Here is a 24158-nt window from a genome sequence, read left to right on the forward strand (position 1 = left end):
GTGACTGTTGGCCATGCTGGCTGGGGCGGAGGGGGGCTGGGGTCCAGCAACCTCTGGGAGGGTGACACAGGTTCCCCCACTCTGCTCTGGTCCCCTCCCTTTTGAATTAACTCCAACCACTGCCTAGGTCTCCTCCTTCTATTAGGTCTGCAGTAGGGGAGCCACTTCAGAGCTCTTTCCCGTGGAAGGTCCAAAACCTTAGGTTGCGTGGAGGAAACCGTGCTACTTCACTGACTCCCAAGACAGAGGAGATTGGGTGCCGCGAGGGGTAGAGCTGGGCAACATATTGGCAAATGGCCTGAAACCGGTATGGCGTTCAGATCACAATGCCGGTTTCAGACATTTTGAGTTGGCAATACAGTCGTACCTTGGAAGTCGAACACAATCCGTTCTGGAAGTCCATTCGACTGCCAAAACGTTCGAAAACCAAATCGCAGCTTCCGATTGGCTGCAGGAAGCTCCTGCAGCCAGTCGGAAGCCCCGCCGGACGTTTGGCTTCCAAAAACAGTTTGCAAACCGGAACCGTCACTTCTGGGTTTGCGACGTTCGGGAGCCAAAATGTTCGAGAACGAAGCTGTTAGGAAACCAAGGTGCGACTATACGCCCCACCAACTCAAGTTGCCTCCAAAGGTGCAGATAGGTAGTCGGAGCCTGAGAAAGTTCCAGGGCAAGCGCTGGCTTGGGCTCCATCTGCCTGCCTGCGCCTTTGAAGAAGCCCGATCCTCCAGCACGTTTGAACTGCAGCAATATGGGGGTCGCTCAGCAGAGGGGTGGGAGGCTTCACACCCTCCAGCTGAGCAGTTTAACAAAACCCTGACGTCCCTCTGGCTCATGCAAGCTGGAGAGGTATTGGGGCTTGCTCAGCTGGGTGGCAGGAGGCTTCACACACGCACCCCCCCAGCTGATCAGTTTAATGAAGCCCCCGCCAGCTGGAGTGGTATGGGGCTTGGGCTGGGAGGAAGAAGAGTCGAGATACATTCCAGGCATCATGATATATCAAGCATATCACGGTATTTAGCTGCTGATACATTACAATGTTGAAAACCAGATATCTCCCCCAGCCCTAGTGAGGGGACGCTCTTGCAGGGCCCTGGGTGTTCACACATTATCCAAGGCGCAATAACTCCTGTACTGCCAGCACAATATGAGTAGGACCTTTTGGAGTTTTGCGTGTAAGTAGGTTTCCCCCGATAGAACAACCTGAAGAATTGACTGGTGCCTGTGTAAAACAGGCCATAGGATTGTACATGTGTCCCCCCCCCCAAAGCAAATTCCCTCTTACTCCCCCTTTACCTGTGGAGGAGGGGGAAGTCATTGCAGGGAGAATGCATGCATACTCCCATTATGTCTGCACCAGCCTAGTATGTGGCTCACATGCTTTGAGGTTCCCATAGCCATGATTCAGGAAGTCCCACTTCCTGCCTTAGAGAAGACTATACAAAACCATGGTTCCAGCTAATTGGGTCCTCCACTCTAAACAGTTTAAACAACCCTTAGCTCAGGGAGGCAGCAGGAGCACATAATTCTCTGACCCACTTCTGTCTCTCTATCCGCAGAAAGTGGTGTGGCTTTGACTTTAAAGAGCCATCCTTTTTCTTCCTTTCAGCTTCCAGAAATGCTTCACGGGGACGGAGACGACGAAGAGCACGGCTACTGTCCCGTGGGGCAGTTCATCCTCCAGAATTTAGGTCTTCTCATGGGATTTGCCATTATGTTGGTGATTGCCCTTTACGAAGACAAAATAGTGTTGGACATCCAGTTTTGACCATTTCCAGTACTCCGCTGTGGTTAGCGACGACGTTACTGTATGGCTTCAAGTCTGCACTGTTGTACTGTATGCACATTCGTCCCCTGGCAAAGCAGTGGCACGAGCTGCTTCACAAGTAACAGTATTCTGGTGTCTGCATAAACAAGCTCCTGTTTTTTTTAGCTCAAACAAACAGGCAAAAAACAAAAAATGATTGAATGCAGCTCAGCTTCCCAAAGGTAAGATGTAGACTTTTAATTGGGCAGTGTTGGAAGTAGGAAACATAAACGTCATGCCCAGGATGCTATTAGCAAGTGTGTTGTTTTCCCAGTTTGCCACTGCAATGTGCAGCAGAAGTCGGATCCCTTGCTGACAAAAAGCCTTTCAGGTTATACTTGAGCAAATGTTGAATAGCCAGTCCAAGAGTTACATGTCATTGTCATCCTCTACAGCTGGCCCCTGGGCCTCGTTGCAACGTTTTGAGTTGGTTCCTCCCACCTCTCTCTCTCTCTCTCTCTCACACACACACACACACACACACAGAGTCTGGCAATGCATGACTGGAGAGCATTCTAGGTGGGGTGCGTTTATTAAAAGCATCATTAAAAAAAGTTTCAAGCATGCTGTTCAGGGGTTACCTTAGGGCAGTATGAGCAATGCACTGTTCCATGACCCTTGCATTTGCTCCAGGCCTTGTTTCCCAGTAATGTCCGCTGTTTTGCACTGTGCTGAATGGTTGGTGACCAAAGTGAAACCATGTATTCGTCTGGGTCAGGCACTTCTGTTTACTGGTCCTTGCCAATCCCCTAGTCGGTACGATGTCTCAAGAAGACGTTCTTGCTTGCAATCGCTGCCATGCACCCCCTTAGCCCAGCAGTGTTGTTTTGCGGCTCCTTTGGGAAAGAAGACTGCAAATCCACAAGTCTGTCCCCTTGTATGTCGGCCACACAACGCGGTACTTTTGACCTTTCGAAACCCAAGGAAGCAAATCTCTGCATTGGGAGCCTTGGGGGCTCTGTTTCCACAATAGGGCTGAGTTGACAGGTGCTGGGTATTTGATGTTGGCTCATAGGTATTTGCTAGCAAAAATGCTGAATGGTTAATGCTGCTTGTGGACTCTTTCTCGACCTTTTGCTGCAGTAGCGTACAGAATGTGGAGCAGTGCTACTTGAAACCTGAACTACTGAGCGGTTTTCTGCTTTGAACGTCTCCCTTCCCTCCTCTTCATGGTGCGCCTGCATTGGATTTTTTTCGGTCATGGCAGCCAAATTCTATCTCACACTATAACCTTCAAAAATAATAATAATACGCGGAGCTGAGAAGTGCTGATTCGAGGATCACAGCAGTGGCCCTTTGAGGCAGTCTTGGTAACTGTTTACATAATTCCCCAGAACTCTTTTGAATGTATTCCTTTAATGCCTTGCCACCTGAGCTCAGGAGCAGCTGCTGAAAGTTGGGCGTCTTGCTCAGTGTGGGCCAACGTTCGGCATATGCTGTGCTGGCATTGTTTGGATTTTTTGTTTGTTTTCGGCACCTTAGGTTAGGGGTAGGGCTGCTTCTACGTTGCTGCTGCAACGTGGCTCTTTTCGTAAGGTGGGAACCCGAAAGGCCAGCCCCAATCGACTTCCCATCACAGACACGCCACCGCCTTGAGAGCTGGAGGAAGGTGGTTGAATTTTGACCACTTCCACCACAGCTGCGGGAACTGCAGCGGGAGCCACTCTGCAGAAGTAACGTAAGGAGATGCCCTTGTAGCAAAGCAGCTGTATTGTTGACTTGGTGCTGCGTGCGGACCGATTGGACAGGCTCAGCCAAAAAAAGAAAAAAAAGCCTTAACCTGCAGAAATCAGCTTTAATATTTGATTGTTTAGTGCCAAGCAGCATGTCTTGCCAGGTACAGATTGGTCCGTCTCCTCCGAGCTCTGATACTGGGCGCTTGGGAGATGTGGAAGTCCTTTTCCACTCTGATGCGACAATAATATAGTCTTAACGGCCGTAATGAAACAAGGCAGTTGTTGGGTTTTCTTACAGCATGCTGCTCGGTCTTCGTTCATCTTGGTCTCTCTCTAGAAGCAAAGCTGGACACAGCCTGACTTTTGGAGAGTGGGGAGTTTTTGTCCTTCTGCTCGAGTGGAGGAACTTGGTCGGCAAACTTTTAATGGCCTTCATTCCAAGTGAAAGTGCACCTTTACTTTCTGACCCTTCCACTTAATTTATCCAGTCATTCCTTTTCATGTGACCACCGTTAACTACTTGGCTTCATGTTGGGTGACTTTTGTCAAGCAGCTTTTCGTTTTTGTGTTAGCTGGGGCGATATCAAGAGTGTTGACTAGTTGGTGGTTCCAAACCAAAGACTTGGATCCCCGCGAGTCTGTTAGTGCAGAAAATTCGTTTGGATCATTGGGTCTCTAGAACTTACAAGGGCCACAGCGTTTGGGGGGGGCATCTACACAGTGTTGTCCTCCTCCCTGGAGATTTGTAGTTGAGAATGTCTCGCTGGGAGCCCAAGAGCGAGGCTGATCCTTCCATTGTAATCAATGGGATTTTACACTCTTTTTCTCTCTGGCTCGGAACTTGGATGTCATTTTAATTAAAACCTGCCAAGTTGAAATAAAGTGTCGTGGCATTGCTGAAGTGAGATTTTAGGAAAAATGGGATAAGGGAGGGTTTTTAAGGTTTATTTTTGTAATTATGAATAAAGCTTTCTCTACTTCAGGTACAGCCTTTTCTTGATTTTCGCTGGCATGTGCTGTAGCGTAATGTTGCCTACCTAGGGAAGCAAAAAAATAAATTAGTGCTCTGTAATAGTATTTTTGGGTCGGGTTTGCTTTTTTTTTTTGAAAGAGAAAACACGCAGGTCACGTGGAGAAGTGATAGGATTTGTATTTTCCTTCAGAATGGGGTGATCCTCTGCATTTGCTTACATGTGCATGTTACCACTTTGTGAAGAGCAGCCCAGCAGCCATGGCTTCTCCTGTTTCCCCCGAGTATTGAATTCCCAGGACATTTTTGGAACGCGAATGCTTTTAAAAGTCACAATTGGGACAATCGGGATTCCGCTACATTTCTACCTGGCTTCTCCATTCCGTTCTGCTGGAGTCCAGTCTCATTTAAACGTGTACTTGTTTGAGGACATAAATGTTACGTGTCTCTTACGATGCTGTCACTGTGTGACATCCCCATGTTGATCGCACTGCAGTCAAACCAGCTGTGATTATTGCTTAGAAAAAATGCTGTAGGTGTCCTAGGATGCAGTGTGACTTTTTTTTATTTCCTTATAGTTGAAACAATGTGATTATGGTCCTGAAAAAAATACTGAGATATCAGCTACTCTTTTTTTTTGGGGGGGGGTGTTTTTTGTTATAACAAAATCCATTTTTAAAAAAATAATAAATGCAAAGCTGGAAATGATGACATGCTGTTTTTGTTTATTGTCAACAGTGTTGTTGTGTTCATCTTATGTATGTTCCTTATTCATAAGGAGCGTAAGAAAATAAAATTATTGAACAAGCAAACATGGTGGGTTGGTTTTTTCCAAGCTCTTTTAAAAAAAAACTTATTTATTTTTACAAACTCAAAAAAGGTACAAATTGGATTCAAAAGTTTCTGAAGATTTGGCTACCTTTTTTTTTTTTTTAGAAGGTAGCCATTAGAATTATAAAAAGAAGGGAAAGTGGTAGTCGGATCTGAAACCTGGGTTACGAGTTAAGCTGGCATAGAAGTGCCACCCCCCGTCCAATCCAGTGGGCCTCTGGCTCGTCCGACGGAAGAATCATTGCAATCACAAAATTGGTGGAGTGGCCTGTGGTGGACAGCGTTCCTCTTCTTTCACTTGTCTTGTACACGGGAGCTATGTAACTGGGTCTTTCCGGTATATCTGATCTTTTACAAGGCTTTAGCCACATCTGTAGCAAAGAAAGAGTGAGTTCTAAGAATGTCTCTTTATCGAAACAGGGGAGAAAGCACTAGTTCTTGTGGCTTCATACACAAACAGCTCCAGAAATTCACCTAGTGACTCAGGCCTGCTCAGAATGAGTGCTAAGCTCTCTTTTCATGGGACGCAGGCATTCCTCTGGACTGCTCTGTTGTCCAACTATGAACCAGATGAAGGAGACAGTCGTGCTGCTATATCACAATTTCTAGAATTGCGGGTGGAGAGGTCACTATGTGCAAGTTCAACATTAAATTAGGTGTGCGTGTGTGTCAATTATTGTGGGTTTAATGCCACACATGCATTTTCTGACCTCTCTGAGTCCATTTGTTTCAATGGCGTCAAGTTGCAAAACACAGTAGCATATTATTGCAAAACACAGTAGCTCTTAATTGATTATATAAATACTCACCACTGGCATAGTATCATACAGGATTTTGGGATGAGATTCCCCTAGCCTCTTTTTCTTCCTGTTCCAGCGAGCTCCATCCAGAAACAATCCGTGAATGAAGACTCCTTATTTTTTTAGAAAGAAACACGACAAAGCACATTGGTTACAGACATCGTGTGCATGCAATGGCAAAGGAAGGCGCATATTTTAAATAAACTGTAGGCTTGATAACAAGGTGTGAGCAGGAAATACTCTTCAAAGAACCCATGAATAGGTTCCTCGCCTTGTGTCGCTCCAACAATCAAAATAGTAAGAAACAATTTTGAGTAGTCTCTACACATGAATGGAAGCAGAAACAAGCTGCAGCTTCCCGCTGGGTGTGCAGGTCTAATTACAAGCAGAAATTTACACATGCAAAAGGCTCGTTGTGAATTAGGATCTACACATAGTGGCTTGAAAATTCTGTGGCTAAAACAAATGGCACATGAAATGGTCAGTAGAATTCTTGCGCTGCAGACTAACTCTGTAGTCGTACCTTGGATCCCAAACACCTTGCAAGTCAAATGTTTTGGCTCCTGAACACCACAAACCCAGAAGTGAGTGTTCTGCTTTGTGAACGTTCTTTGGAACCTGAACGTCCAATGCAGCTTCTGATTGGCTGCAGGAGTTTCCTGCAGCCAATCGGAAGCTGTGCCTTGGTTTCCGAACGTTTTGGAAGTCAAAAAGACTTCTGGAATGGATACCATTCAACTTCCAAGGTACCACTATAGTTGTCATGCCATCAAAGAGTTGGCCTATTTTATCACTTCTTGCCACAGATGCAGTTTCTGAATATTATTTTCTTCAAACGCAAAGGGCAGGGAGACCTGTGTTCAAATTCCCTGCTCAGTCATCAAGCTCCCTAGGCAATGTAGGACGAGTAGCAACACCGGTCTACTATTTCATAAAACGTATTTCCCAAATACAACCCAGCCTCCTGCATTCAGCTACCATGATGAAGGGCAGGATGCAAAGGTGATAAACCGCCCCCCAAATTCTAGCATGGTTAATGAATATACGGTTGCATTCACCGTCTTCAGGCGCGTGCTTGTACTCCTTGTCTTCCAAGACTTCATAGTCAAAGCCTAGCAGGTCTATTGGGATTGTGTATTTCCTGGCAAAATTCTGCTGGGCGCCGGTTAAGAAGGCTTGCGTGAAGAAAAACCCAGAAAGCCAAAACATCGGAGGGGTTCCATTCTCGTACCATGTCTGCAGCAACAGCAAGAAGAGAGAGGATGGGAATGGAGCTTTATATTGCAGCATTAAGAACGCACAGGGCAGGAACCTAGGGTGTTTTGAGTCCAATGCTACTACTGCACAGTTGTACAACCCCCTGGCTCTATAGGGAATGTGATATGTGCATGAGGGAAATCGGCAGAAGTCGGCGGTGCAGGAGACCCGCTAGTTCCAGGCACAAACCTTAACAGATGTGTGATTCCAACCGACAAAACCCTGATAGTTGTAGGAGACCCTCCCCTTTTTATATGGGCACATTGGTCTGTAGAAAGTTACAGGCCCTTTCAGAACTTGCTGCAAACACAATCAGCATGACACAGAGGTTGCAATTAATTGCCTTGCTTTCTTTAAAAAGGCTACATACATTTTAGATTTGTTTCCTACCATATATTCCATGCCAGAGAACTAGCTTGTGAAGAATGCTGGTAATTGTAGCTCTGAAAGGAATAAAATGAAGTTCCCATGATACTTGGAGGGGGTATGTCTTTAAAATGTAAAGGTGTATATGCAGCCCTCGGACTCTTATTTAATGTCCTCTGTGGTCTTTGGCATTTTTCCTTTTGGGAAGGAAATGTGAATTAGAACCTGACAACCTAGCATATGCAGGTTGGTTGTCTGCACTTATGGATTTTATACTGCAGCCATACACATAACAGAAAGTGCAGCTCATGCCCTGATCCACTTGCCTGAACACTTTCCTTCACGGCCATCTCCTCTCTCTCCCCCAGAACCAGCTAGCTAGCTACCTTGCAAAACATTTAATATACAGCAACCAGCTTAATGTGCGGACTCAACAAAACAAAACTGCATTTCTTAGCATATGCACTGGTAACCAAACTGCAGTAAAACAACCTGACTGCATTATTGAGGAGCAGAGGCCCACATAACGTGTGCAACTGTCATTTAGAATCAAGACAGAAAATTGACATCCCAACACACTGAGTTGTTTCTGACGGGCTCACCTGCAAGAACTTCAGTCTGGTAAGAAAATCATTCACATAGCTGCCGAGTGGTTTGAGGCTTGGGTAGGATTTACTCATCCACATGCCTGGGATTTTGCCCTTCAACATGCTATTTACCACCTCTTCCAGTTCTGCAGACATCACAACCAGACCCTGGTTGAGATAAGGGGACGGGGAAAAGACATATTAGTGGACCCCCCTTTGTGTCTTCAGTTATTTTTATCGTGCAGTTTTTCAACTGTTATCAACAAGCTTCCTCCAGTCTCAGTGGGTTTAGCCCCTGTTTCAGCTGCAACTACTCACAGTGTTGTCAAGTTGGAAACCACATTATCTGTCTCAGTTATAAGCTTTCACTCCTGTATTTGAGTCGGCAGGAATTCCAAATATGCATTACTGAGTGGGTTTGCAGAGAAGTGGCTCATCCTGCTTCATTCCTGTGCTAGCCTTGGAAGAAGGAAAATCAATCCCCTGTGACCAGCATGGAAACGCTGTGAGCTTGCAGAGATAGAAGCATCTATCTGCCAGTCCACTTGGTCAAAGGCATTTTTTTACTAGCCTCCTAAGGGGCTACGGGCTTCCCCTGTTCTCTGGGCCAGCATGGAAACAGAGCAGTAGATCACAGCTATATCACACGTTTCAAGCTTATGACTTCCCCCAAAGAATTCTGAGAACTGTAGTTTGATGGTGCTGGGAGTTTTAGCTCTGAGGGACAAAATGCTGTACCTAAGATTCTTTGGAGAAAGCCATGTGCATTAAATGTATATTATGGGTGTGACCCTTGTATATTAGCAGGCTAGTAGTTTTAGGTCCTTATTTACAAGGCCAGTTTGAATTTATGCGATCTGATCACAATATTGCACCGATATGCGGGAATCCCTGGGCCTGTCAATGGGGTTGCAATTTTGGTTCTTAGCATTGCCCTTTTCTTAGACTCTGTCTGCCCCCTCCCACTCCCTCAACAAGCAATGGGACAGTTTAGTCTATTTTCAGCCCGTCAGTTTTGCAAGTGTTCATAATTCTGTTCTGTCTCCCCGCATATTCCACAATTTTTTTAAAAAAAAAGCCTGCATGAAAGCATTCAGTTTTTAATACTTTGTACCCTAAAATACACACACTGCACAGAAGCTAATTTAAGGGACAAGGGCAATGAGCTCCACTATCTTCACTTCCAGCCATCTTCACTCCCTTGACCCCGATTTTGGTATTTTCTTTCAGCCAAGAATAGTATTGCAAAAATCAGAAGTGCAAAAACTGAAGAATTAACTTTGTTCTTTTCTGTGTATTAGTGAAGAAGCCAAAATAAGACCAGTCTGCCTAACACTGCACCAAAAATTTACTTTTGCATGCATACTCTCAGCAATGCGCTGCTGCCTGTCCAACTGCTGTTGTTTTCATTTTGTAGGTGGACCCCAGGTTTGGGATGCTGTCCTAAAAATACCAAGGACTGCGACTCTTCAAAAAGCAGAATCAGCTTTGCATTCTCTTTCTCATTTATAGATCGGCAGCAATACATTAGGCAGCACCCCACATAAGGAACAAATTGTGGGATGTTTACAGTGCAGACAAACCAACAACGCATGTTTGCTAGACAGGCACATGATGGGAGCTGAAGCCCTCAGAGGTTTTTCCTGCATGTTTCCTAGGAAGAACTCAGAGACACTCCCACTGTGCCCTGTCCGGGGGGGGGGGAGCTAGGAACTTCCTCTTTGCCTCATTCCAGCACATAGCTGTCAACTTACAGATTTGAAAATAAGGGACCAGCAGCCTCGAAAATAAGGGATCAGCAGCCAAAATAAGGGATCTTAGTCAAGCAGCTGAAATTTAACAGCGAAGTTAAAAGGGACCAGATAATTTTGGAGAGCAGCGCCGGTTTTTAGCCCTTCGTTTCCAGATGTTGCTGCTAAAGACACCAGCTGATGAAACACTGCAATTGAATAACTACAAGCAGCACCCACTTTTTGCACAAAACGAAGTCCAAGCTACGAAGATGCTGCTGCAGTTCTGTATCTTTTCTCTTGTGCTCCATCTGCAGCTCTCAATTCCATCAGGTGGGGCGGGAGGAAGGGGGGGAAAATAGCGCCCGAAGTAAACCCACAGATCAGACCATCTATGCTAGTCTACCACTACAAATCTATGGGAGAAGTGCTTGCGGTCCTTCCTCCGCTTTCCTCCTCTATGGTTAGCCCTTGGAACACCTGCCCGCGCCTCCACCTCCTCTCTCTGAACTGCTTTCTCTATGGTTGCCCTCGCTCTCCTCTCAAGGCTCCTCAACAATTCATAGGCTGCGCCAGGCTGCCCATCTCATCCGGGTCCTTCGGCAGCACAGCTACAGTTCGGCCTAGCGGGAGCGGCGGCGGCGGGCAGAGGGGAGGCCCCAGGCAGGGACGCTCAGTTCGGCAGCCGCAAGGAGGATTGCGGCGGAAGCGCCCAAGGCTCCCACCAGTCCTGGTGGGGAGGGGCTCCCGGGGGCCGAGGCTGGTGAGAGGAGGCCAGAGGGGGGGCAGGCAGCCAAGCAACACAGTTGGAGCCTCCCTCCTCCCTGGCCGGCTGCTTCCTTTGAAACCCGGGGAATTTAAGGGACATCATCAATAAGGGACAGCAGTGGGACACGGCACTGGGATAAGGGAGTTTCCTGCCAAATAAGGGACAGTTGACAGCTATGTTCCAGCAATGTGGGAACATGTGCCAAGTCAGGGCCTCAGCCCAGACTCCATTTTAAACTGGACTAAAGTATGTCTTTGTAACTGGATTACCATTTTAAGCCTGCTGGAACAAAGCTGCTATATCTTCAGCAAGTACAGTCGTACCTTGGTTCTCAAACGCTTTGGCTGGCACCCGTACATTTTGGCTCCCGAATGCCGAAAATCTGGAAGTGTTCCGGTTTTCAAACGCTTTTTGGAAGCCGAACATCCGACGCGGCTTCTGCTTGAGTGCAGGAAGCTCCTGCAGCCCATCGGAAGCCGCGCCTTGGTTTTCAAATGGTTTCGGGAGTTGAACGGACTTCCGGAACGGATTACGTTCAAGAACCAAGATACTGCTGTATTCTGAATGAGTAAATGTCATCTTAGCCTTTTGCAAGACTGTGTGATTATTGTTAAAAGGGGGAAATACCAGGAGCATCCAAGCCTACCTTAAAGCACCCTGGATTGCTAAAACTAGCCTAAGATTCCCCTTTTAAGCCGCAAAGGGATGCACTCTGCTGAACTCACAAACCTAAGGAAGGGAAGATAATAGCTAACAAATATATCCTATATGCATATATATCCTAATATATATTGAAAGACCTACATTGGCTCCCAGTACGTTTCCGAGCACAACTCACAGTGTTGGTTCTGACCTTTAAAAGCCTGAACAGCCTCAGCCCAGTGTACCTGAAGGAGCGTCTCCACCCCCATCATTCAGCCTGGACACTGAGGTCCAGCTCCGAGGGCCTTCTGGCGGTTCCCTCACTGCGAGAAGCGAAGTTACAGGGAACCAGGCAGAGGGCCTTCTCGGTAATGGCACCTGTCCTGTGGAACGCCCTCCCATCAGATGTCAAAGAAATAAACAACTATCTGACATTTAAAAGACATCTGAAGGCAGCCCTGTTTAGGGAAGTTTTTAATGACTGATGTTTTAATGTATTTTTAATCTTTTGTTGGAAGCCAGCCAGAGTGGCTGGGGAAACCCAGCAAGATGGGCGGGGTATAAATAATAAACTTTCATCATCATCATCCTCTCTGAGCATCTATGAACATCCCTACACAAATAACAGTTAAAGGCAAAGCTTGGGGATGGGGATAACGTCACCGCTGAAAAGAGCAATTTGGCAAGTTCCCAGCAGCGACGCTAATGGGGAGCTGACAGCCACTCTTGCCAGGGTGCTCCAAGTCAACAGGCCTCCTTCTCAAAAGGTCCCCTCACCTTGATTGCTTTCTGGATGTTGATGCAGGATTCTCGAATCATTTGCAGTAATTTGTTAAATCTCCCCATCTCTTGGACCAGCACGGTGTTCATGCTCTGCGTGTAGGTGGTCGGGTATCTCCTCATTGCGGCTTCGATGTGGAAGTCGGCGGGGAGTTTACTTTGGATGTCGCTCGCCACATCGCGAACAACTTGATCAGATGATTTGGCGCCAGCCCCTGATGCGCGAGACTGTTTTTATTTGGGGGGGAAGGGGGGGTTGATTAAACATTGCTAAAACCCAAGCGACAGCGCAATTTGGCCCACAAAACTTCCATTCGTGGTGTATACTGGTCAGAACATGGCCTTAATTTATTTCATTTTAAATATATTTTTATTAAAGATTTCTTAGTTTACAAAAATACGTGCACTGTCTCTTTTTCAAGCTGCATTTTCTACAGATCAGTTTCATTTGTTGTGAGACATTAGTGTTACAGTGTTAGGTTAGGAAGGAAAGGGGAAGAGGGGAGTGGCGAGTGAGGTGGGATCAGGTAGCAATTATTCTATTCTACTTAGTGTATGTGTGGGGTTTTGTGTCAGCGTCACTTGTGTGGGCTCTCTTACGATTTGCTTGTATTTTCATGGTGGTGAGAGAGGTTGGGGTTGGCTTAGGGTGTGGTTTCTTGTCTTTGGTTGGCTCTAGTGAGATTTGTTTTTGTGTGTGAGTGGGGTGTGTGTGTGTGTTTCTGGATAACCCAGTTTCCAATGGGTTCACCAGCTAATACATTTCTGTAGACATCAAAGTAACGCGGCCTCATTTTGATGTCTACAGAAATTAGCTGGTGGATCCATTAGAAACTGGGCCTGCAGCCATCTTTGGTGACTCTTCCTGGGGAGGCTAACTCTATTCCTGGGATGAGGAACAGGATCCAGCTGGCAGGAAAAATGTTCTGGACGTGGTAGGGAATGTGAAACCTGCGTGCGCACGCACGCACACACACACACAAACATCTTCATCTATCTTTTCCTCTCTTGCACAGAAAATTAACTGACAACTAGATCTCAATTAATTGGACTGGATACAATTATGTTTCCTTTCCAACTCCTCAGGACAAAGATCAGACTGAATAATAAATTTAGGTCTGAGAAACAATGGGCGGGGGTGATCTCCCCTTCCCCAGCACCATGGCCCTAATCCAGCACCCTATTAGATCCTGATTGTAGGTTTCCTGCATCTTATATAGTTATGCCCTAATACTTAGAATACTTGGGGACGCAGGTGGCGCTGTGGGTTAAACCACAGAGCCTAGGACTTGCCTATCAGAAGGTTGGCAATTCGAATCCCCACAACAAGGTGAGCTCCCGTTGCTCGGTCCCTGCTCCTGCCAACCTAACAATTCGAAAGCACGTCAAAGTGCAAGTAGATAAATAGGTACCACTCTGGCGGGAAGGTAAACGGCATTTCAGTGCACTGTTCTGGTTCGCCAGAAGCGGCTTAGTCATGCTGGCCACATGACCCGGAAGCTATACACCGGCTCCCTCAGCCAATAAAGCGAGATGAGCACCGCAACCTCAGAGTTGGTCATGACTGGACCTAATGGTCAGGGGTCCCTTTACCTTTACCTAAAACTTAGAAGGGAAAAATACATACAAAAGCACACCTTTGCTAAATTATTATTTATGTCAAGCTAGTTTTCAAAAGCATCAGGGAACTTTATGCACTCTCAACAGTTGCAACAATGAGCATGGATTAGATGTTATGTTCTGGAATCAATATGGGTTGTTAGAAAACTTTAAAATATTCAGCCAGTAATATACTTGAATTCTTCTTGAGCCCCACCATTAAGTGACAGTGAATACATTAATATTACAGTGAGTAGTAATGTGAAGAAAGGAAGATCAGATTCTCTGTATTTAAAATGTTGTCCGAAAAATCCAATAAATAATAAGTAGGCAGTAACTTCAATGCTCCTAATATGAAAACGAACACACCTGCGTGAGAAGAATGTTATCAAACAACAACTGCGTTTCGGATTGATCCTTTGTGATATCGGCATTGGCGTTCATCCCAAAGATCTCTGGGGCAGGATTCAACGGAAGGGTCTTTGTGTATTCAATGTAGCTTACATACTGAAAAAAATATCAGGGGTCAGAAATGATCAATGGCTTAGAATCATAGAATCATAGAGTTGGAAGAGACCACAAGGGCCATCGAGTCCAACCCCCTGCCAAGCAAGAAACACCATCAGAGCACTCCTGACATATGGTCGTCAAGCCTCTGCTTAAAGACCTCCAAAGTAGGAGACTCCACCACACTCCTTGGCAGCAAATTCCACTGTCAAACAGCTCTTACTGTCAGGAAGTTCTTCCTAATCTTTAGGTGGAATCTTCTTTCTTGTAGTTTGGATCCATTGCTCCGTGTCTGCTTCTCTGGAGCAGCAGAAAACAACCTTTCTCCCTCCTCTATGTGACATCCTTTTATATATTTGAACATGGCTATCATATCACCCCTTAACCTCCTCTTCTCCAGGCTAAACATGCCCAGCTCCCTTAGTCGCTCCTCATAAGGCATCGTTTCCAGGCCTTTGACCATTTTGGTTGCCCTCCTCTGGACACGTTCCAGTTTGTCAGTGTCCTTCTTGAACTGTGGTGCCCAGAACTGGACACAGTACTCCAGGTGAGGTCTGACCAGAGCAGAATACAGTGGCCTGAACCTGGCCATTCTCTGTTGACATCTTTCCAATTTTCAATTCAGTTCTCCACAATTTGCAGAGAAGAAGAATAATAAACAACACATTTTTGCATGCAATTTAGACCAATACATATATTTATATTTTCCCTAATATAATGCTTTTTCTTCTTCTTTTTTGCTGGATCAGGCCAGGGCTCACAGAAAGCTCACAAGCAGGATCTGAGCGCAAGGATAGGTGGGATATTCATTTTTGTACGCACTGGTTGGTTGGAGAACTGCATTGCAAAATTCGGAAAGGCGCCTGCATTTTGGTTTGTGACCGGGTCATGATGTGTGAACTGTCTCTCCTTAAAAAAGAAACAAATTTAATTCGTCTCCCGTTCCTGCTCTGCACTGTAGAGCTCACCCAGATTTCTTGCCACTGTCTCAGAACTCAGAAGAAGATTAGCATTTTGATTCCTCCTCTAAGCTCTTGCTCTTCTTTGAGCAGGGCTCAGGCAGGGGAACTTCCTACTGAATCGCGCCCCACTGAGGTGCTTACCTCTCCTTCAGGAGGAGCATAATAAAGGCCGCTGGAATCAAACTTGTAATCAGGATTTGTAACAATGATCGGGTTGTAGAACTTGTTCAAAATACTACGCAGCGTCCGCCGGTCCCAGTCATCGGTGACCCGGCCTCCGTAATTGCATTCGCCCGTCATGTAGCGGATGGCGTCAAAGGGCAACTCCTGAAACGTACAAAGCAAAAGCTCATCTGTGACTCCTCCCCACTCTCCCAACATGCTAGCATGTTTGGTTAACAGAAGAAAAGTTCACAGCTCGACTCATTGTGTGTTTGTCTAAGCAAAAATGCTCCACAGGTATGTCCTATGCAATTGTGTTGCAAGTATCAGCAGCTACACTATTTAGTGAGCACTGATCCTTGGCATGAATCTTACTTACATATTCTGTTGAAAAATATCAGGTATGTACTTTTAATATATTCTGTTTTGTATACAGTGGTACCTCGGGTTAAGTACTTAATTCGTTCCGGAGGTCCATTCTTAACCTGAAACTGTTCTTAACCTGAAGCACCACTTTAGCTAATGGGGGCCTCCTGCTGCCGCTGCGCCGCCAGAGCACGATTTCTGTTCTCATCCTGAAGCAAAGTTCTTAACCTGAAGCACTATTTCTGGATTAGCGGAGTCTGTAACCTGAAGCGTATGTAACCTGAAAACGTATGTAACCTGAGGTACCACTGTATTCTACTTTATTATACAATGTGTATGCAGGTAGCTCAGTTCTGTTATCATTCTTTGGTTGTATGCCTTGTATCTTATTACCAGCTATTACTGGTAATTACTGGTAATTACCAGACTATTACTAAACAGTACAGTGGTGCCTCGCAAGACGGAAAACTCGCTAGACGAAAGAGTTTTCCGTTTTGGAGGTGCTTCGCAAAACGAATTTCCTATGGGCTTGCTTCGCAAGACGACAATGTCTTGCGAGTTCCTGCTGGTTTTTTTTCCTTCCCCCCTTTTTCTAAGCCGCTAAGCTGCTTATCAGCTGATCCGATCAGCAGATAAGCCGCTAAAAGCCGCTAATAGCGCTAATCCGCTAATCCGTCAATGGGCTTGCTTCGCAAGACGAAAAAACCGCTAGACGAAGAGAATCACAGAACGGATTCTTTTCGTCTTGCGAGGCACCACTGTAATATCATTCTGGAGGCTCTGTCCTTTTGAGGCTTTTGAGAAGTCTTCCATCGAAACTTTTGAAAGACTATTGTGAGACTGTCTTTAGACATCTATTCTGAACACACAGCTTGACGGCCCTTGCTACCACTCTGTTATATTGTACATATGAACTTTGATTGGCTTATTCCTACAATTTGAATGATATCATTATTCTCTTATATATTCTCTACTAACTATTCGCCCACGTGTTGTGTTTATATTGTTGTGATTGGTTCTTATTGCAACACAGGGGTTTGTTTTTGGTCCACAGGTAAGAAAGACAGGGGTGCCATTTGGGCTATTTCTAGGGAATGGAGGAAAACACCAAGGATGGCACAATGCGAATGGTGCATTGTTGTCACTTTAACCACTGTTGACTGCTTTCTTGTTATAAAAATGTAAGGCCGGACCCTGGTCACGTGTTGACAAAGTTGGGAATAACTAAAAAAAAAAGTCAGGAATGGAGCAGCTGCGGGTTATCGATTCAACAACAACAACAATTTATTATTCATACCCCGCCCATCTGGATGGGTTTCCCCAGCCACTCTGGGCAGCTCCCAACAGAGTATTAAAAATACGATAAAAGATCAAACATTAAAAACTTCCCTAAACAGGGTTGCTTTCAGACGTCTTCTAAAAGCCAGATACAGTGGTACCTCTGGTTACGAACTTAATTTGTTCTGGAGGTCCGTTTTTAACCTGAAACCGTTAACCTGAGATACCACTTTAGCTAATGGGGCCTCCTGCTGCCGCCGTGCCACCAGCACGCAATTTCTCTTCGCATCCTGAGGTAAAGTTCTTAACCCGAGGTACTATTTCCAGGTTAGCAGAGTCTGTAACCTGAAGTGTTTATCACCCGAGGTACCACTGTAGTTGTCTATTTCCTTGACATCTGATGGTAGGGCGTTCCACAGTACGAACGCCACTATCGAGAAGGCCGAGGTACAACAATGTTGTACAACAATGACAGTGGCCACAGCCTGGGAACAGCTTCAACTGACCAGGTAAACCAGAATAAAAAAATTCCTTCCAGTAGCACCTTAAAGACCAACTAAGTTAGTTCTTGGTATGAGCTTTCGTGTGCATGCACACTTCTTCAGATGGCATGCACACGAAAGCTCATACCAAGAACTAACTTAGTTGGTCTTTAAGGTGCTACTGGAAGGAATTTTTTTATTTTGACTTTGGCAGACCAACACGGCTACCTGTCTGTAACAGGTAAACCAGGTGAGGGGAACTGATGGCTTTCAAACCCTCAGTGACTTAGGGACTTCTCTTTCAGGCAAAGACAGGTTCCGTCAGACTGAGTGGATGAGATGAATGGGGACTCCAACGGTCAGGAAGGCAGTTTTTGCATGGGCCCTGCTAAAAGCAAGGGTGATGCAAAGCTCAAGTACTAAATGAAAGAAAAGAAAAGCCAACCAGCTATCTGTGCGACATGTGGTTGCCAGCTGCAATATTGTAACCCCCAGAATGGTGGTTCAAAAATTCACAGAATTGTAGAGTTAGAAGGGACTACAAGGATAATCTGGTCCAGCCAGTGCAGGAACCTTTTGCCCAATGTGGGGCTTGATCTCACCGCCCTGAGATTAAGAGTCTCGTCCTCTACCAACTGAGCTAAGACAGGGTTGTAGGGACATTATGGGATTTAATCATGTCAGTCGGCAGCAGTAAGTTCCCAGAATAGTGCTGGTGAGTTATCTCCCCCATCCACTGAAATTCACGCGCATGCAAAAAAAATTCACACGTCTCTCCCATACACCCAGCAAAGAAATCAAGTGGGCTGTTAAAGGAGGGAAGCCCACTCCTCTGCTATGGTCAGCACACGATCCGCAGCACTTCAGAGCCCTCTTTTGCCTGCCCCCCAGCAGGCTAGTAAAGATTTTTGCAGGCTAGCAATATGGAGGCTTATTTATAAAGCTGGCAAACCCTTCTGATCTTTGCGGTACCTCGTATTGATTGAGGAACATGTTCAGCTGTTGCACGCTGATCCGCAGGTCCGTCTCGTTGAACTCGTAAGGAATATTCCAACCCAGGGGTCCGAATTTTCGCCTCTCTTGGACCAACGCGTGAAAGAAGCAGAGGCCATACAAAAGCTTCTTGAACTCACTCTAAAATAGTAAGAAATAGTGATAAAATAACGGGGGGGGGGGACACACAACATCTGATTCATTGAGAGCTTTCCTCTTTCTCACGATTCACAGCTGTATGACTGAAAGATCTCCCGTGATTATTTACTTTTATTGCTCATGTCCTTATACCAGTCACTTTCTCCAAGGAGACTGAGGTAGAAGTTCAGATCTGGTCCTTATTGGGTAGTCCCTCCCCACAAAGCACTACACAAAATTTGGGAAGTTTAGATGGCCATACCTACGTCAGATCTTCACCATGAATTTCAGCCCGTTCTCTGGGTTGTGTTCAACAGTGCCTTTGCTTGAACAGAATGACTTCTGCTTTGCCCAATGGGACTTCCCCTCTCTCTCTTCCCCCTGTATGCCCATTGCAGCCACCCTTAAAATAATCAGCTCTGGGGGGTTTCCCCAACCCTCCAGAGGAAATCTGGGGAGGGAGGGAAGTTCTGTGGCACATGGGAGGTCATTCCATGTTGCTACATTTACATCCCAGCTTTTTAATGTTTTTAGATATGCTGTAAGCTGCCCAGAGTGGCTAGGGAAACCCAGCCAGATGGGCAGGGTATAAATAATAAAAAATTATTATTATTATTATTATTGTTGTTGTTGTTGTTGTTAATTTAACCCTTTCCTCCCCCTGTAATCCTCAAACAACCCTGCGAGGTACATTAGGCTGGGAGACTGTGACTGGCCCAAGGTCACCCACGGAGCTTCATAAGCAAGTGGGCATTTAAACCATGGTCCCCCAGGTGCTCTAACCATTATACTACACTGGCTCTCAACTCACTGAGTAGTGGTGTCTAGCTGAGGAAAAGTACTTAATACCCGGAGGTAAGCCATGGGCGGGTGGAGGGAGGCTTAGCACACCTCTCTGGCATGCCTTTTCTAGCTGTAAAAACCAGTCCTACATAACTGAGGCTGGCCCATGTTGAAACAGACCCGTCTGCTGCCTTGGGTAGTCTGAGCATCTTTATGACGTTGTACAGAAATATTAACCAGCAGTCTCAGTCATTTCACATAGCAAATAGGCAGCCCCAACATCCTAGTTTGTGCAGCAGTCAAACTGATCTACATCTTCAGTACCATTTCTCAAAGATAGTTTCCAACAGTGATGTGCTAGGGGCAGTAGCGTAGCGTGGGGGGTGCAGGGGGGGCCGGCCGCACCAGGCGCAACATCTGGGGGTTAGGGTTAGGGGGCGCAAATCCACCTGTTAGGGGGCGCAAATCCACGGGTTAGGGGGCGCAAATTACTTGCCTTGCCCCGGGTGCTGACAACCCACGCTATGCCACTGGCTAGGGGGACCAGGCTAGTCCCCTAAATGTTTCCCTGGCACCAAAGCCCGGGAAGTTTCTGCCCTGTTTAGGGAGGGAGGCACAGTGCTCTGACGGGGTCCAAGAGCCCTCCCACCACCTTCTCAATGTCCATCCAGCTTTGGGAAGGAGAAAGGAGGGCTCCAGCCTCCTGTTAGAGACCTGGTGCCTCCTTCCCAAAGCCTAGGAAGCTCCTGTTTGGTTTAGGGAAGGAGGCACAATGCTTGCACACACAACATCACATGCACAACATTGCTGCTGTCCGCCTGCCCCAATCGCCCTTGCCTCTGGACCTAACTGTTCCCCTACAAAAAAAAAAAAATCATTGCATGCCACTGGCTACCAAGAAAGGGTGCCTACAGCTGCCCCTAAAATCTGTCCAGAAGAAAGCAGAGCCACAGGACCATTTAAGCCAACCATTCAATCCAGATCTCCCAGGATACTTTGTGAATTGCAGCAGGCCATCGGATGGTATCAGAGGTGCTCAGAGAAAGACTGGGCTCAAATAAAAGCTTTGGGGCTTTGGAAAATGCCACACAATGTCTTCCTTTTTGACCAACTATGGCACAACAACGTTACCATGCTAGAACGCCATCTTGCTCCTCCTTTCCTGCATCTTTTCTCTTCCTGTTCAAAAGCAACGATCTGGGTGAGGTCCCCGCCCCCATCTAAAAAGTTTTAGGGATTTGGTTTTTTAATTGCCAGGAAAGCAGAAAAGGATCATAGCCTCGGTTTAAGCACAACCATCTCCGGTTCTTAATTACGACACCTATCATGGAAATTATCTTGGGTCAAGCACATCCGCTCTCCGAAACCTAATTATGAAAACAGCAGGTGGCTCCCTAGTTTGAGCTGTTATTCTAAAGGAAGTGTTTATGAGAGCCATCCATCAACCCATACGGCCATTTTAGCTCCCCCGGTTCTATGGAGCCAGCATTTTAATGCCTGCGATTAAAGATTTGATTCTCAGCAGTGCACGGCTCAGCTATTCTTTTGCAACAGGAATTTCTCCCCTGCCTTGCAGATTTGTGCCACGAAAACTACTTCCTCCCGACTTTTTAAATGGGAAGCTATATTATTAATGGCACCGCTGCCAAAGCTTGGCGGAGACGGAATGAAGCTTGGCGGTAAAATAAAAATAAAATTTTAATAAAACCCTCTATTACTGCATCCCGGGAGCTGGTAATCAACTGCCGACTTCAGTGCAGAAGAAGGAGGGCTATTTCGCTCGGCGGGTTTTAAACCAGCAAACACAAAATACAACCGCCAGGGTCTGTTTTAGCTGCTTTACGACGACGAGGAGGAAACCAGGCGAATAAGGAAGGTACTAACAGGCCTTTTGCAGCTGTTAAAAAACTCTGGGTCGGAGATGGGGTCCATCAGATAGGAACGGATCACATTCGCCCGCAAGCCTTTGGGGGCCTCATTGGTCATTTTCACTCCATTCTGAAGCACAGACACAGGGAAGTTGGGTGATGGGTAACTCGTGAGCCAAAGACGGAAATCGGGGTGCGTTGTGTCCGGATTTAGTTCCTAGAAGGGGAAAATATTCTGTGTAAGGACTCGGTGAGGATGGAAGCTGAGGTTTCAGGTGCGTCAAAAGCTTTCTCGCAAAGGCCTCTGCATCTTTCAAACACACCTCGGCCTCCGCATGAGTTTTACAAAGGGAAATTGCGAAACCTCTTGATCAATGATTGTGCTTAGCTCGATTTGATTTCAAGACGTTTGGAATCTCTTCTTGGGTCAAACGGTTCTCTAAGCTGGGTCTCCCATTCCAGACACAGACTCTCTATTGTGGATGTGGAGCTCCCCAGCATAACATGGCTGCCCAATTTGTCCCAAGAGAGGGGATGAACCAGCACTTAGGTTCATTTGCAGGCAAGAGTTTGCTACCTCTATTGAAGTGAACCAGCACATCCTTGCATACCCCAAAAGTGTGTGTGCATGTGTGCTCATGTGTCTTCACATGCACACCTCTATAAGTGAATATTTGGAATGGCAAATACCCCCTCCCCAAGTGAACCACAGACCCCAGATTCCCAGCTTTCGCCTGAAATAAAAAAGTAAGTTTCCAGTATTTGTAGAACGTAAGATATGTGGCAAAACAGGCAAGCACCATTCTCGTTTATTTATTTTTCTATGTGACAAACCAGCCTGCTCCCTCCCTTGCCTGCCTGCCCCCAGGAGAAGTTCCTGCAGGAACCCAGGAGCCCTAGCATCCCATTGGTACTGAAAGGACAACATCAGGTGTCATAGTGACTACTGACAGCATTTGCTACCTCACAGACTTTTTCCAGGGTCGGCATCCACGAGGTTGCCAGGTGGCAGTTCTGCAGGACTGCCCATGTTCCTTCCTTCACCGCCTTCTCGATCATGCGCATGGCGATAGGGCCTTGGCCTTGGCCCAGCGACAAAGAGGTCAACTTCGAAGCCCCGAAGCCCTGCACATACAAAACATTCAGTGATAATAATGTCACCATAACACAAGAACGGCTACAATTCCACAGCTGCTGAAGAGAGTATCTGAAATATACTCAGAATCAAGAGTGGATTTCATGCTCTTTATTCAGCTCACAGTGGTAAGAAGGAATGGAATTTCCCCCAAAGTATCTGCTTTATATACATTATTTACACAATGGGCTGCACGTGATTGGCTAATTCCGGAATTCTCCTGTAGGCCAATCAGGTTGTGGATTCACTTCCATCAGGAGCTGGATTGGGTGGCTCCTGCAGACCAATCATACTGCTGCATTGTTCTAGGACCAATCAGACTGCTGCATTCTGAATCCTATTGTTCTAGGACCAATCAGACTGCTGCATTTTGGATCCTATTGTTCTAGGACCAATCAGACTGCTGCATTTTCGATCCTATTCAACTCAGTACATAACAGTATCGCTGAACAAAGTGATGTCAGCACGTCAAGGAGAAGGCTCCACATTAATCAAATGCAGCCAACATCAGCAAACGTCACATGAAAGTCTCTCTCATTTCCTTTTGTTTATTGAGTTGTCGGGGTTGCTGATAAGATTCTCCAGCTCCTTTCCACCCAACGTGAACCTTTCATATCAAAAGCCTCACCCTCAGCAGTAGTTTTCTTTCACCTGGGGGAGGCTTAGCTCTGCTGAAAGGAACGCACCCCTCAGCACAAACAAGGCCAGTTCTGCTAATATGCCGTCCACAGAGGGACCATTTCTGTGAAATGCTCATGGCTAGAGCATTGTGAGGGGCAGAAGAGGGGCAGCCCCCATCCCATGAGCTGCTCGCACTCCCCTCCTTGCCATTCAAACAACAACAACACAATAAAACCTAATTTCTCCATGTCAGTTAAGAAATGCATTCATAGAATAACAAAAAAAAGAATAATAAATCCACGGGGGAAACAGTTATGTCCCTATGGAGATGGCAGTATTGAGTCAGTGGCTCATGGGCTTCTGGCTTGCACTCTTTATAAAGATTTGAGGAGTGAGGTTATTATTACCCCTTTATTGTTCTCCATACCAGGTCGCTCAACCATTGCTACTGGGTCCTTTCTTTTAGCAGATCAAGATGATCAGGCGACAGCAAAAACTGCAAGGTTTTTTAGCAGGGGCAATTAGAGTAATATCTATTATTTGATTATTGATGTAAACCAGGGGTAATTCTACTCACAGAATTAAAAACTGGCAATGATCTACTCGCAGCGATCTTTTTGGGGTTCAAGGCAAAGCTGTTGAGCTTTTTTTAAGGGGAAAGGGGCACCCCCGTTAGAGGTTCAGGGCAAAGTTCTGATTTTTTTAGGGAGGAGGACAGCACGTTTTTGTGGGAAAACGAACAGCCTCAATGAGTATACAGTGGTACCTCTGGATACGAATGGGATCCATTCCGGAGCCCCATTCGCATCCTGAAGTAAACGTAAGACGCACCTGCACGTGCGCAGGTCGCGTTTCGCCACTGCCGCGCATGCGCGCGACATCATTTTGAGTGTCCGCGCATGCACAAGCAGCAAAACTTGGAAGTAATGCGCTCCGTTACTTCGAGGTCGCCCCGGAGTGCAACCCGAAAACATTCATCCCGAAGCTACTTCAACCCGAGGTATGACTGTACTCCATCTGCCGTTCTGCAGGGCAGGGCAAGGGGGAGAGGC

At 46.2% G+C, this 24158-nt stretch overlaps 2 protein-coding genes across 6 annotated transcripts in view; one reads left to right on the plus strand and one right to left on the minus strand.

Annotated features, from left to right (window-relative positions):
* The window catches only part of SLC39A10 (solute carrier family 39 member 10), a 59512-nt gene extending 54250 nt beyond the window's left edge, over window positions 1–5262 (plus strand). For all 5 annotated transcript variants that reach the window (XM_082235958.1, XM_082235957.1, XM_082235961.1 and 2 more), the window contains one exon: window positions 1607–5262. In XM_082235958.1, the coding sequence (XP_082092084.1) occupies window positions 1607–1765 (159 nt within the window). In that variant the 3' untranslated portion in view covers window positions 1766–5262. The remainder of the gene's footprint in view (window positions 1–1606) is intronic.
* DNAH7 (dynein axonemal heavy chain 7) overlaps window positions 4571–24158 on the minus strand; it is a 191652-nt gene continuing 172064 nt past the window's right edge. The window contains exons 55-64 of the mRNA XM_082219677.1: window positions 22314–22475; window positions 21367–21567; window positions 18541–18702; window positions 15422–15607; window positions 14181–14318; window positions 12210–12440; window positions 8307–8459; window positions 7140–7317; window positions 6091–6194; window positions 4571–5652 (exon numbers count right to left, since the gene is read on the minus strand). Of these exons, the coding sequence (XP_082075803.1) occupies window positions 5446–5652; window positions 6091–6194; window positions 7140–7317; window positions 8307–8459; window positions 12210–12440; window positions 14181–14318; window positions 15422–15607; window positions 18541–18702; window positions 21367–21567; window positions 22314–22475 (1722 nt within the window). The 3' untranslated portion in view covers window positions 4571–5445. The remainder of the gene's footprint in view (window positions 5653–6090; window positions 6195–7139; window positions 7318–8306; window positions 8460–12209; window positions 12441–14180; window positions 14319–15421; window positions 15608–18540; window positions 18703–21366; window positions 21568–22313; window positions 22476–24158) is intronic.

Source organism: Podarcis vaucheri, assembly GCF_965113315.1.
Source record: "Podarcis vaucheri genome assembly, chromosome: 1".
In the NCBI taxonomy this organism is placed as follows: Eukaryota; Metazoa; Chordata; class Lepidosauria; order Squamata; family Lacertidae; genus Podarcis; species Podarcis vaucheri.